We start from the raw sequence: 14,129 nt of genomic DNA on the forward strand, positions 1-14,129 counted from the left end.
AATCAAGAATTGAGACTTTAATTATGTGGCTAATAACAGCATCAAAGGATAAGGCTGATTATTGGGGAAGCTCTAGTCGAACTAAGTGTATGTTAATCTTTGTAAATTGATAATAAGAGCCCTTTCAAAAATAATCTGCTGATGTTCGTGATCTACCCTCCTACAGCACCTCAATGTGTCTTTGCTCCTAAATGTGGTTTGTCTTCTCGAATTGGTTCCACCTGCCTGCAGATGTTTACCATGGATAGTTCTGCAGCTAGATGTCATTTTATATCCAAATATGATTTTCTCACCTATTTGTTATATTTTTTTTTACATGTGTTTTTCTACACCTTTTGGTTTTGCACCATAAGCAATGTCGCACCTAAATATGCTTTTCAACCTAAATGTGAATTTGTTCCAAAGTGTGAGTCCATCATCTTGCTTACTTCGCACCAGTGGTAAAAGGGTAGCCTTTATGAAATTGAGAGAGAATGATTCTGAGACCAAAGCTTTTATGACCAGAACGTGCGTGAGAACATTCACAGACTGTAAGAAATGTGTGGTCTATCTGAGGGAGAGAGGGTTTGGTACAACCAATTATGCCACTTGGTAACTGAACCACACATTATGGCTCCTTCTATGAGACAACCAAACTGACCCCCATTGAGAAAATGATCATGACACAAAGGGGTGCAATGAGTTTTGTGTCATGGTTGTCTAGTCTCGTTTGTACCCCTCTGAGGGTGAGAAGTGGTGATATATGGATATGTGGGAGAGAACCCTATAGAAGGTGATACCTCAGGATAGCAGGGAATTGCTGTGGGGTGGAGCATAGTGAACCACAGACTGGCGCCTAAGCATAGAGAATAATCTAGTTAAATCTTAATAGTGTTTGGAGACAGTGGTAGGAGAACTAGAGGGAAGGAGTATTTCTGCTTATACCTGGGTCTACTTGAGTGGAGTCCTGTAACCATATTTAGTCTGCATCATTGGAAAGCAGCTTCTACTTTGTACGGCCAATGTGGAAATGTCAATTAAAGTTTCAAAAAAGTATCTGTAAGATGGATTTGTCAAAAACTAGTTCGTCCTGAATGACCTTGTCATCTTCAAACAGATAGGTAAAATTCGGTGTTTCTATTTGTGGCATTGGAAAGAGCAAAACTGCGGATGGTTCTTCAACAGCTATTAGTGTATTTATGATGAGAAATACAAACTTTAGTCCATCATGTGTTTTATACCTTTGTTCACGAGAAACCTATTTGAACTGCATAACAAATCATCATTCATAGGACATGTTAATAACGCCTTTCTATAAAGCATAACTGAGTGTCTTGGCGTTGCATTTATTTTTCACCAACCTCCTGCAAGAGGTTACTGCTTGCCCTTGGAGGTTATCATCAAGTAGTGGATGAGCTGTAGGCATGGATGTGCAAACTGTGAGCAAATGGAGAAGTAATGAGGAGTCCTTATCTCACTCCCACGCACTCCTGGAAGAAATGAATCACCACAGTCAGAGCTACCTTCTGTTTCCCTTCCTGCTCCCCAGCGCATAGTTCCTCTGTATGAAGGTAGCATTTACATTTTCTTTAAATATTCATGCATGAGCTTCGCTTTATATGATGTTCACTGTACTTTTTAGTCATAATGGAAAGAGACAAATTAGTTTGATTAATTAACATTCTGTTTGCTTCAAGACTTAATGAATCTGCACTGGAACATGATGCTTTTTCTGATAAATCTGAGAAAGACAACATTGAAGAATCTGAGAATGAAACACATGAAAACAGCAGAAAGACCAGCGACAGTGACCAATCAGAGCTGCAAGATCTTTCACCCGATAGAGAGGGAACGACATACATGGAACAAATCTATGAGGAATTTGGGGAGGTAAGAGAAGAGAAGAATAGAGTAATTTTGTCATTGTGTGGGTGAGACACCGGTATTTCTTTTGCTTCACAGACTTGTGGATGGTGTTTGCAAACGTCATCTATAGTCAATTATAAAATATTTGTCTTTCAGTGATAATGGTGTCAAGTATTAAAAACTGTCATGCAAACTCTTAGGGCCAGATTTATGATGCCCTAGCGCCTTCTTGTGCCACATTAGAGTCATTTTTTTCTTACCCTAATGCCTGCATCGGGCATAATGCATGCAAGGGGGACGCTCTGGCTTTAGGAGACCCGCAAAATGGTGCAGTGAAATCTACAAGATTTCAGTGAGCCATTTTTGGCGTCATTTTTAACACCTGCTCAATGCAGGCGTTAAAGCGACACACCTATTGTAATCAATGAGCCTCCTTGCACTTTGCTGCACTAGCATCAAAATGTTTAACGCTACTGCAGCAAAGCGCCACAATAGTGTCAAAAATGTTGACGCGGTTGTCTTAACATGCGCCATATTGTAAATACGGCGTCTTTAGGTGGCAGTAGAGGCACACAAGAAAAGTGGTGCAGCGGGACCGATGCACCACTTTCTTGTAAGTCTGGCCCTTAGTATGTTAATCATAATTTCTTGCTTTCATTCTTCACCATGTCCTTAAAGCATTACTGATCTCACTTCAAAAACAGGAATGAAACTGGTTACATTCTTGAAATGCCTAATCGATCTTGTGTCCATCAATGATGTCATCATAAATTCAGCATAGACAATATTAATAATATGGATTTAGCAAAGGCCAGTTCAAAGTGAGTGAGTGATCAAGCCTATAGATCACATCATCTCAAGATGTTCATGATCCCTGTTGAGACAGTCAGTTGAAATTCATCAACCAACATGTCTGCCCCTTCAAGCAGTTTCCCACCTACACTGTCTCCAAGGTCTGAAATTATTGACAGACTGTTTTTAACATGAAACCAGCATCATCTTTCTCCCCACTGTGCTCACCAATTATTTAAAGGCTAATACTAACACATATACCCCATTTAAAATCAAATACTTTCAACAGAATTATTGCACCTCTTTGTACCATACACCCAAAAGCTCACTGACACATTTTTTGCACCTCTATGTACTGTACACCCAAAAGCACACTTACAGGAAAGAACCAGGCGCCGTCCAGATAAAAAGTGCAACAAAGCCACTTAGGGAGAAAATCCGTGCATCACATTACATGGACAAAGCGAAGAAAGCATGGACCTCAAAGAATAATAATCTATTAAAGGGACCTTTTGCAAATTCGGCTTTGGGCCAAATTTTGCCAGGTTCAATTGGCCTAATATAAAGTACGATTTTGGTCAAACAGCTGCCTGGCAGTTTTGGTAGCGTTGTTTAGGGAAACCCATCAAGAAGGCTGCGGCCACCTTAGTATCCTCAGTGGCTATGAATTCCCTTAAATAAACGGGCAAGATAGACAACATGGGGGCATGCGAATGTTATATAAAAAAATAAAGGGCACCTCACTGAGGAACACATCATTTTTTTGTATTCAAAACTGAGGCCGCATTCCTTGAGACTATGTTTGAGGTTGACACGTTTGGCAAGGTTATGTGGCTTCAAGATCACTATTTCCAAATCAGTACCCCCTGACATTAGAGAAGCACTTGAAACCATATCATTCGTTTTTCCAATGGGTCTCTTATTCCATTAAATATTTAGGGTTAAAATTGCCTTACAATCTTCTACTCTAAACGAAGACAAGTATTCAAAACTAATTTATGACCTAAAGAAAAATCATGGATTGGCCACATTGGCTTAATAAATCTGAATTTGGTATATAGACTCTATTTCTTTATATATCCGTTCCATTTCAGGTTCAAAACTAAGGGAACCATTTAGACCATGACAGACAAACCACAGATCATCCAGACCCTGGAATGGACCATCCACCCTTCTGGGAATCTCTCTGAGAGGAACCGTTGTTGTTGAAGGTCCACTCAAAGCTCTTCAGGTTCGCCAAGGAGAAGCCATGTTTAAAGCGTGGCAATTTTTTTTTTTTTAGAGAAAAGAAACTCCCTAAGTGGTAATTCAACAAAAAAAACCATAGAACTAACACACAAGGAGAATCCTTAGTGCGAATCAGAACCATTCTACCTTTTCTTTGTCCAATGCAACTTTAGATTGCCAGACGGTACAAGAACAAGAGTTGCTGCTTTGTATACATTTTCCTGAGCCTAGAATTCATATCTAGGGCCAGATTTAACTTTGATGAATTTCTCAGTGCAATTGTTTGGTAGCGTATTTCTCTAAACAAGCCCTTAATGGAATCTCTCTAAAGCTACCTCGCTGAGTGTGACCCTCCACCTGGCAGCTCAAATGCCCCCGTGAACAGTAGATCCCTTCCAGAGAGATTAAGATTTTCTTGCTGGGGGAAGGTGGAATATAGGAATTTCTTTAGCTGAACACCAGCAACAGCATGTTATTTAAGTTAGTGGAATTGCCCAGTTCTAATGGGGTGATGGCACACTACTTGCTGCCGAACCCAGCTATTTTTTTGAGAGGTAATGCCAGGTCTGCCTAGGCCGAGACAAGTCCAAAGAAATGCTGTGCTTTGATTTTAGCAAGAATGCCATTTTGGATTTTTACCAGGGGTGATACAGACAGTGGCTGATTAACTGAGAGTCAGTAAGAGATGGAAGGGTGATGTGGCATCACTAGATTGGTTGGGTACCTAAATAATGAAATAACTTTTCTTTTTCATTCAGAAATCCCTATAAAGGGTGGATGAGCTGACAGCAAGCATGAAAACGAAGGAAAAAGGACTAGTGCTGCCCTTGTCATGAGCATTGTGAGTTCACCCAATCCCGGATTGTACTACAGAACTCCTTGGACTCTTTCTACAGTTAATGGTACCAGCTTGTTGCTTCCCTATCCTAGTGGGGAGTAGGGCTGCTGTGGTGCCTAGAGAAGTGGTTGCTGTGGATTTGGGGTGTAGCCATACAGTATGGTCTGTTATGGAAGAATGGTAAGGCACTGCTGAGGAACTGAATGACCCAGGTCAAGATATCATCAGGGCTAGGTAGGATGGAGTCACCAGAATCCTGTTGTCACCAGATGGAAGAATTTGTGTTGAACCCATGTTTCAAAAGATGTGAAGGGCTGAAGAAATAATCTGGAAAGGAATTTTGTTCAGGACCACCTGTGCCTGTGGCTACTGGTGGTTGGTGACTGGAGGAAAAGTTTCCAGACGCTCCAAACCCTACCTCAGCAGGGGCCATGAAATCTCAAATTGAAGTTGCCACTGATTCATGCCATTTTCAGATGCCGTAAAGTTGATGGCATTGGCCGACACTGTAACGTCCTAAGAGCAACCACCCATGCTGAAGTTAATGCCCTGTGAAGTGGGTGCTGGAGGAATATCAATAGCTTGATAATGTTCTCACAGCTGCTTCCTTTTTGCATCGGTGGGGAACATAACCCCCGTGTCTCATGAACAACAGGTTCAAAAAAGAGTTGGTCCCTCCCTTAGTAATGCCTCGGTCTTCACCACGTCACCACATGTCCCTGCTCCTGAGGGACACCTGTGACACTAGGGCACCATTGGCCTGCCACCCTTCTCTGTTCATCCATAGATAAGAATAGCAAGAAGGTAGAATAGAGGGAATAGCTTGCTCTCCCATGAGACTTGGAAGATAAGTGTCAGGTGGGAAGAAGGGCCAACAAGACCACTCAGAGAAAAATTTAGAAAAGTGTTTCTGACTACGTATCAAGGGTGGCGTGGCCACGTGATCTTGTCCCAAGTGAAGGGTGTCATAGAAGAAGGCGGGGACACCCAAATAAAGTTGGAAGCACATCAGAAAGCTGTGTCTTTGGATGCAATTTTATAGAGGTAAATAAATTAATAGGAAACCACCGAGATAACAGAGGGCAGTGGAACACACTCTGCGATGGAAGGCTCTACAGTACAGAGACCCCAGGGCACCATAGGTAAAAGCCCCCCATTTGTAATATCTAAGCCCAGTACCCTCTGTTTGCCCTATCACCTAAAGAACGCACATTTGATTTGAAGCCTTAAAGTACATTTTTTACAGGAACGTTGGATATCCCCCAAAGTACCACGCTTTCCCCATAGATAAAGGATGAGTGGACTGGGCAAAGTATTTGGGGAATTTAAGCTCCAGTATGTACAAGATAGCTGGTTAGGTAGTGCTAGTATGTTAATTCATGCAAAGGACAATCCTCCATAGATAGTTTGAGCTTTTCCCAGAACATCCGTGTCTGGTTGCCACACATGAAAAAGTACAGCACCACTTCCTAATTGTCATGGTTCACATTATTCTTTGATAGGCACAGACACTAGGTAAGAATCCGCTCATTCTTCTCTAATTCCATTAGAATCTCTTGTGAAGCGCCTGAAAGATAATCCCTTTTATGAATACTGAGCTATGTATAATTAATCTTGCTAGTCCATATTCTAGAGGCCTTGTTTCCACAAGAGCGGGGTGGCATCTAGATCCATCTAAAAGATCTAGGAGTGCTCTTGCTCTTCGGTTACTGAAGCAGTGGTTCCAAGATTAACACTATCTAAACAGGCGATTCAGCTAAGTCACTGGGAAAACTACACAAGGTTCTGAACCAAGAACTCTCCACCATCCTCAGTTAGAATGCACGAGATTGTATTTCTTCATCACGCAGGTCAAGATACTCTGCACTGGGATTGTGTAAAGATGTGCCAACAAAGAGAGGTGAAATTGAGAAAAACTTTGCTCCACCAAAGTTCGTGAAATTTCCTTACTTTGCCTGATTTCATATGAGGTGAGGTTTAGCTTCTCTAACCTGCAGTGAGGTGTCTCATCCAAATAGGGTACGTGCCAAGTTACATGCGATTAGTCCGGGCTATGAAGGGCAGTAGGAAATAGCCATACATTAACCATGTCCCGCCTGCCAGAAGTCCCATCTCTTAAAAAGGAACTTCGCACGACTGAGAACTATAACTTCATCAGTCTCGCACTTTGTAAATATGGCAATGTCTTAAGATAAATCAGTAAACTTTATACACTAGAAATGTTATAGTCATTGGTTTGGCTACCTGGGCGAAAACTCCCCCTCATTCCTAACAATCTAGTACACAAGTCATTTCTAAAATACAAGCTCAAATGTCGCTATTGTTCTGATAGTTTTGGGTACTCATATAGAAAAGAATTTGATTTCATAAAGCGCTTTGGTTGGCTAATTCTATCTTTGGCACTCAGCATACAATGAGTAAGGCTCGCAAGTTTTTGCTAGTTTTGCGCAAGCATGCAATGGAGTCGAATCATATCACTTACCTAACGTTTTCTTATATTTTCTCCTCCTCACTCTGCTGTCGTTGTGCCCCCGCTAGACCGGTGAAAGATCGCAAACTGAGGTTGTCTCTGACGAAAACAAGGGTCTAATGTGGACTCTGCTCAAGCAGCTTCGTCCAGGCATGGATTTGTCCCGAGTGGTTCTTCCCACTTTCATCCTGGAGCCAAGGTCCTTTCTCAACAAGCTGTCGGATTATTATTACCACGCTGACCTCCTTTCCCAGTAAGTAACTCTCCAGGCTAATGACCCTGTTTTGTTGCCAGATCTCTCTGCTTATTACTCATGCCTCTGTATTCGTTGTCTGTGTTCTGCGACAGAGGTAGCTTGGTCTACCACTTGGAGTTTGAACTTATTCTTGGGTGGGGCCAAGTAACCAAAAGACGAAGTGGCCGAAATGTGACGTCCAAAGCTCAGCAAAAGTACGTTATGAATAAATGACTTGAAAACGTTTGTCCCTGTAGCGGACTGCCGAAGAGGGTCTAATAATTGATGGAATGGAATGCTAGCCAGAGGAATCCCAAGAGGCCAACCGCTGTTGACCCATTTCCATGCATCACTATGCTATTGACTCCCTGTGTAATATTGTGTAGTTAGTTTTCTGGGAGATTAAAGATAATCGTTATTTGTTTGCCTGCAATGCATTTACCGTTCCTATCGATTCTGACTTCAAAGCTGATTTTGATATTGGTATTTCCAGTGATGTAGCGTATATCATTTCCAACTATGTCTGCTGAGAGAGCATTGCAAGTCATTAACCTACGGTAAGGACGTGAAACACATTTCAATCCATGTATTTGAGTTTGAGACACATCTGACTTGACAGCCATTCTGGCACTGTTCTCCATCCATATATGTTCAACGCTCTTAAAACCCTGATACACTAATAGCAATGCAATGTAAGAATAGAGAGGACGTACCAGGTGGTGAAAAAATGCGCATCCTTTAGGGAACTTGAAAAACGCCATTGCAGCAGATCTGTAAATGCGCTTAGACCTGTTTAGTCGCAGAGTGCTAGCATGTGCCAAGCAATATCTGCTCCGCAGGATGTTCTGGGGTCGTGCCTTCAGTGTACTTATATGAAGAGGCTTTCGGTTAGCGGTCTTCTTCATTGGTCTGTTTAGTAATCATTCACATTTTACCTGCCCACCACAGCATACATCTTGGGGCAGTGGGTCAGCACACTTTAGGCGTAGGTTTTTCTAACAGTGAGTGATGACATTTTCCTCTGCACGTGTGCATATTCCCCTGCAACATAATACACTTGAGTGGCAAGGCTAGTGAGTTAATCAATTCTTTTTCATTTATTTTTTTAGTTTGCTTTACTATTTTTAGGTCTTGCTTACACAGCACATGTCTTAAAGACCTTTTGTTTTCTAACAGTGGGCTTAGAGCCCTTTCATAGCTTACCATTGGCTGTCTTCTTTATCATACTTATTTACTTGTTTCTTATTGAGCATCTGCCATAGGCTTCCTTCCTCTCCTTGTGTTTGTTCCTCTCTTGGAGCATGACGCATTATCTGTGTCCTACTGCTGGGTTTTTTGGGTGCTACTTTTTTCTTTGTGTTTAAGCACTCTTCAAGAGTGTCTGCTTTTCAGCTGTCTTCCCTAGTGCACAGCTCCACCCCCTGTCTTCTGCCCCTAGCTCTCATTTTCACAGTTGTCTTTCTGCTTGCTTCCAGCTCCTCCCTCCCACCCTTCCCCATCTACTTGTCGCTATGCTCAGTTGTCCATCTGTCTGCCCCCGCCCTCTCCCTCCCACCCTTCGTTGTCCATCTGCTGCAGCCATACTCCCATCTCACTCTAGGTTGGTCTACTTCCCCCTGCAGCTCCCGCCCACCTGCCATTGTCCTTGTGCTGGCTCCCAACCCCTTTCTGCATTCCTCTATGGTCTTTCTGCTTCATCCCAATGCCTCACTTCTTCCTCTGTCCTTGTGCCCCCTCACATCATGTTGCCCCCACCTTGGACCTCAATTAAAAAAAGTTCTAGGGCGCGCCCAGCACAGGCTGCATCAAAGCACCTTTTTCCCCACATGCCCTCCTTTGTTCACCATGTCCCCTCTCTCCCTCTCATCAAATATTTTAAAAATGCTATAACGCAGACAGCGTTGGCCATGTCAAAGTGCTGTTTTTAGGCTGAGCATGCAAGTGCTCTGAAGTGTTGTAATCTATGTGTGGGCTTTTAACCATGCCCACCACATGCCCTTCAGTATCGCTCGTTCACGGGTTTGCCTTTCAAAAGTCCTTTGTTATCATTGGTAAATGCTTTACGTTTGTCCCTCCTTGGGGCAGTTTTGTTACTGCCTTCGCCATCGACCCTGTTACATGGATAATTGCACGTTTGTGTCTCTCCTTCGCACTCACGCTCATGGCGGCCACGGTGCTTTGAATCGGCTTGCTTATGTCAACTGTTTTACTTTTCAGTTTCAATTTATGTGGCAAGAGAAGTCCAGTTAGGAATTTACAATGTTAATAGCTCTAACTCGAGCAAACGCAAGACCCAGTGCATTGCAAATGCGTGTTTTTCCTTTCAGCTATGCTGCATATCGCTGTTGCTATACAACCCACCTCGTAGGTGAGAGCTATAAGCTTTACCAATGCTTGTTTTTGTTTGTGTCGAAACCAGGGATTTGAAGCTGCAGATGCAGCCGTTACAGTAGGAATGAAAGCAATGGCTTTTTTCACCAACCTCGAAAAAATTGCATTTTCAACAAAGCAATTCAGCATTCTGCTGGGGCTCCAGGGATCGGAACGTGCCCCATTTTCATCTGGAGGCGGAGCTTCGGCACACACAACTTCAAGATGTTGAGGAGCATTTGGAAATAGATTCACCTATACATAAAGGTTCCCATATTCAAAAGCTACGCACATGCGGGGGGTGCTTTGTTTTTAAAATATTATGGTTTATGTGCATTGTAGAGGTGGGGGGATAGGAGGGTTCATTTATTTCCTACACTGCTTGCCATTGGCCTCTTAGATACTTTATGCATTGAACCTGCGCAGTGTGTAAAAAAAAGCACGCAGGAAAAGTGTAATAAGGAAGTCTAGAGGGGATTGAGAAGAAGTAAAACCTGGACAACAGCTGCAATAAAAACACAGACTCCAGAGATTTGTGTTATTTCTGTAAAAAAACATATTTCTGTACAGTGCCTTTTGTTGATTTATGGCCAACTACCTTTCTTCAAAAAGGACATGTTTTTTTCAGAATTTGTGGACATTTGGAAAAGAAACCCTAACTTCATGATTCTGTAATGCCCAACATATCCCCAGTAGGGGTGACTCCTCCATAATGGTGGAGGAGCATCACCCCCCTGGCAAAGAGCCAGCAAATGTAAAATAAAACAATAGTTTACTGTTTTATTTTTCATCTTCTGGCTCACCCAGCACTGAAAGGAGGCTAGGGGCTGGGCCGGGGAGGAGGAAGAAGGTAGGGGGAGTGGAGTGCAACTAAGTGTGCATGTGTGTTTGGCCAGCCGTCTTAGGCCGGCCAAACACACATGGCCACTTAGGTTTCTCCAACCGAGCTGTGTTGCACAGCCGGGCTAGAGAAACTGTGCAGACCCCAGGACAGTGTCTGAGAGGAAGTCCAAGCTGCTCAGACCAATCCTGTCGCTGTTTCACGCTAGGTTTAGCATGCAAGCAGCGCCAGGATTGCTGGGGAGCCTGTGCTGGTGTCCCAGTAAAGGCTGGGACACCATCAGGAGCAGAGGAGCTGTGTGTAGATGTTAGGAGGCACAAGTGGATGAAACTGAAGCATAACATGCATAACTAACCCTGATTTCACAGGATATGCAGATAGGGGCATAGCTTCAGGGGGGGTGTTTGGGGTGTAGCACCCCCTAATAAATGTATTCTGTAGTAAATACTTGGGTTTAATTTGGGTATGGTGAGGTGTTTGTTGGATATCACATGGACATTTTACATACACATACAGACAAAAAAACACGCACACACACACTCTCTCTTTTGTTTCTGTTTTAAAGGTTAAAAATGACTATTTGACAAAATATTGAGTTACATGCACCCCTCACAATCCCCACTCCTCTTACTTCCTAATGCTCCTTAAGGGCCCCACCTGCCCTGCTTCTCATAGAATGTATTTTAACCAGCGTGATTGTTGGGAAATCTGAAGCTCACACCTCTCAGTGTTACTGACCAAGCTACACACCTGTAGGCAGATGTAGAGTAAAGCAAGCTAGGGGGTTATTCTAGATCAGACTCCTCCAACGAGTTGCTAGAGGGCTGCTGGTAGCTGTCTAGCTACCTGGAAGTAGCTCTCCTGTGTGCTGCCCAGTCTACTAAATTAGAAGCTTTTGCTTGGCTGAATTAGCGTATGTCTTCCAACATTGAAACCTGCGTATGTGAGAAGAAAATGTGGGTGTTTTTAGAACTCATTAGCTGATGTTTGGAGAAAAACGTCTGAATTTCCAAAATACATGTAAAGCTGATATTTGGGTGATAAATGATGGAGCGGTGGGGAGAATTATTACTTACATTATTACTGAGGCACCACGGGCATTGCAACAATGGCTGATATATAATACCAATGGAGAGGCAACCTACATTTACAAAGTCTTGTTTACGTTACTGTTGGCGACCTTGCCTGATGCACTGAGGTAGCCTCTTGCTGATTAACCTGGAGAAATGCTTAATGGTGCTTCAAGTCTGGACTGCAATTTGGCAGCATATATTCCACACTGCTTACAGCAAACTGTGTGGCAGCATGCAAAACCTGGAAATAACAGTGTAGGATTCCTGACGGAAAGTCCACTGATGGTGCAACCACTTTTGTGAGAGGGAACTGTACCAGTTTGCTGAGAAACATGTTAGCTTGCAATAGTGAATTTCTGCAGTGTCTTCACCTTACTTTATATGACCTTGCCTTGATAGTGCATGTACTGTCTCTTCAAAACCATTTGTTTTCTGTCAGTGTGCTTATAGTCCGCCCATTGATTGGCTTCAATGTCACTTTAATTTGCTTGCCCTAGGCTTCCTTCTTCTTTGTGTGTTGGTCCCTCCCTTGGAGCATGGCCACACTTCTTGTGTCGTTCCACTGCTTATTTTTGTCGGTGCTAGTTTTTTTAGGGTCGAGCTTGCGCGCAAGTGCTCTGGACCATGTTCTAATCTCTCTGTGAGCATCTAACCACGCCCATGTCATAACCGTCACTTTCATTAGTTCATGGGCTTGCCTTTTAAAAATCAATTGATTCCATTTGTGAAAGGCATGCATGCGTCATGCCTTTTCCGGTGTTTAGCCCTCCTCAAGGGCAGTGGTAAAATACTGAAAACATAAGAGGCTCCATGTTTTCAGCTGGTCTCTGGACTACTTTATCTATTCATTTTCTACGCAGCACGATCTCGCTGGGCAGAAGTCGAGCGCTTTGCATGACATCAACCCTTTTACATGGATAATTGCACTTTTGCCAGTAGCATGGATAATTGCACTTTTGATGATAAGTTTCACTGTGAGCGAACTTCTGTTTCCTTTTCTGTGTCTCCTTCACTCTCATGGCGACCATCAGCTTGCATATGTGAAACTGTTTTACTTTTCATTATTAGTTTATGTGGCAAGAAAAGTCCGGTTAAGAGTTTACAACGCTAATAGCTCTAACACGAGCAAACACGAGACCCATTGCATTGCAAATGCTTGTTTTCTTTGTGTTTAAGCACTCCACCGGACTGAGTCTTTGTCCACTGGCTCCCTCGTGTATTTCTCCCTTCTTTGCTGCCCTTCTTCTTGCCCCAAATCAACCCTCTCTCCCTCCGTTGCTTTCCCCCACCTGTCCTCCCTCCTTCTTCCTGTTGTTTTCCTCATCTACCTGTCTGTCCTCACTCTGTTGTCCATGCTGCACTTGCACCCCTGCCATAAAAACAGAAAGCAATATGACATGAAGGTGCTGGACGTGTTCTAGGTGGTCATTACAACCCTGGCAGACGGTGTTAAAGCGGCGGAAATTCCGCAAACAGGCCGGCGGAACAAAAAAGGGAATTATGACCGTGGCGGAAACCGCCAACATAGACAGCCACTTTAACACACCGACCGCCACGGCGGTACAGACAAGCAGCACAGTGGTCACCGTCAACAGACAGGCGGGAGACAAAGTACCGCCCACAGTATTACAACAGGCCAATCCGCCACCTTTTCCGGGGCGGATTCTCCTTGGATAAAAACACGGCGGAAACAGCTTTGGCAATGGGAAAACGCTCACCTGAACACACTCCACGAGGAAGGAGGATACCATGGGGCCGGAACTCCAAATACTCCCTGCGATTGTGTTCCTGCTCCTCTACGAACATCAGCAACGGCGGCGCCGAAGACAACAGTGAGTACTGCACCTACGACATAGGGGAGGGGGGAGGCCAAAGTCAGGGACACACACACGCAACACCCCCACCCCGACCCTCGCACACTACAACACACACACCAATGCATAACCAAACATCACAGGAACAACCCCCAACCCCCCCGGAAGAATGCAAAGACAAAAGGAAATGAAGTACAACCATTGTAATGTATCAAAATACAGTAAGCACATATATACATAAATATATACACATTCCAAATATATACATCACGATTAGTAGTGCACTTATGCACATTTCAATGTCAGTGGACCACTGGGCCCAAAATGCATGGGCGAGGCCCACACACGATACCTGTCCAGAAACGGAGAGAACACTGCAGGGGCATCAGATAGAAATACAACAGGCACCTCAGGGGGAAGGGAAGGGGGGGCACCTCAGCCAGATGACGGCACCACGGTAGATCCACGACGGGGCTCCATGCCCATTGATGTATCCTGGGGAGTGCAAAGCCACAGTCTCACAAGTCTTTGCAGTGGGTGGGTTGCCCACTTTACCATCCTGGGAAGTGCAAAGACACAGTCTCACAAGTCTTTGCAGTGGGTGGGTTGCCCACTGTACCATCC

The 14,129-nt window shown here is 43.7% G+C and overlaps 1 protein-coding gene across 5 annotated transcripts in view; it reads left to right on the forward strand.

Moving 5' to 3' along the window:
* OSBPL5 (oxysterol binding protein like 5) overlaps window positions 1–14,129 on the forward strand; it is a 1,002,849-nt gene that overhangs the window by 729,396 nt on the left and 259,324 nt on the right. For all 5 annotated transcript variants that reach the window (XM_069223010.1, XM_069223008.1, XM_069223007.1 and 2 more), the window contains 2 exons: window positions 1,677–1,869; window positions 7,241–7,425. In XM_069223010.1, the coding sequence (XP_069079111.1) occupies window positions 1,677–1,869; window positions 7,241–7,425 (378 nt within the window). The remainder of the gene's footprint in view (window positions 1–1,676; window positions 1,870–7,240; window positions 7,426–14,129) is intronic.

The sequence above is a fragment of the Pleurodeles waltl genome, chromosome 3_1 (assembly GCF_031143425.1).
Source record: "Pleurodeles waltl isolate 20211129_DDA chromosome 3_1, aPleWal1.hap1.20221129, whole genome shotgun sequence".
Lineage (NCBI taxonomy): Eukaryota > Metazoa > Chordata > Amphibia > Caudata > Salamandridae > Pleurodeles > Pleurodeles waltl.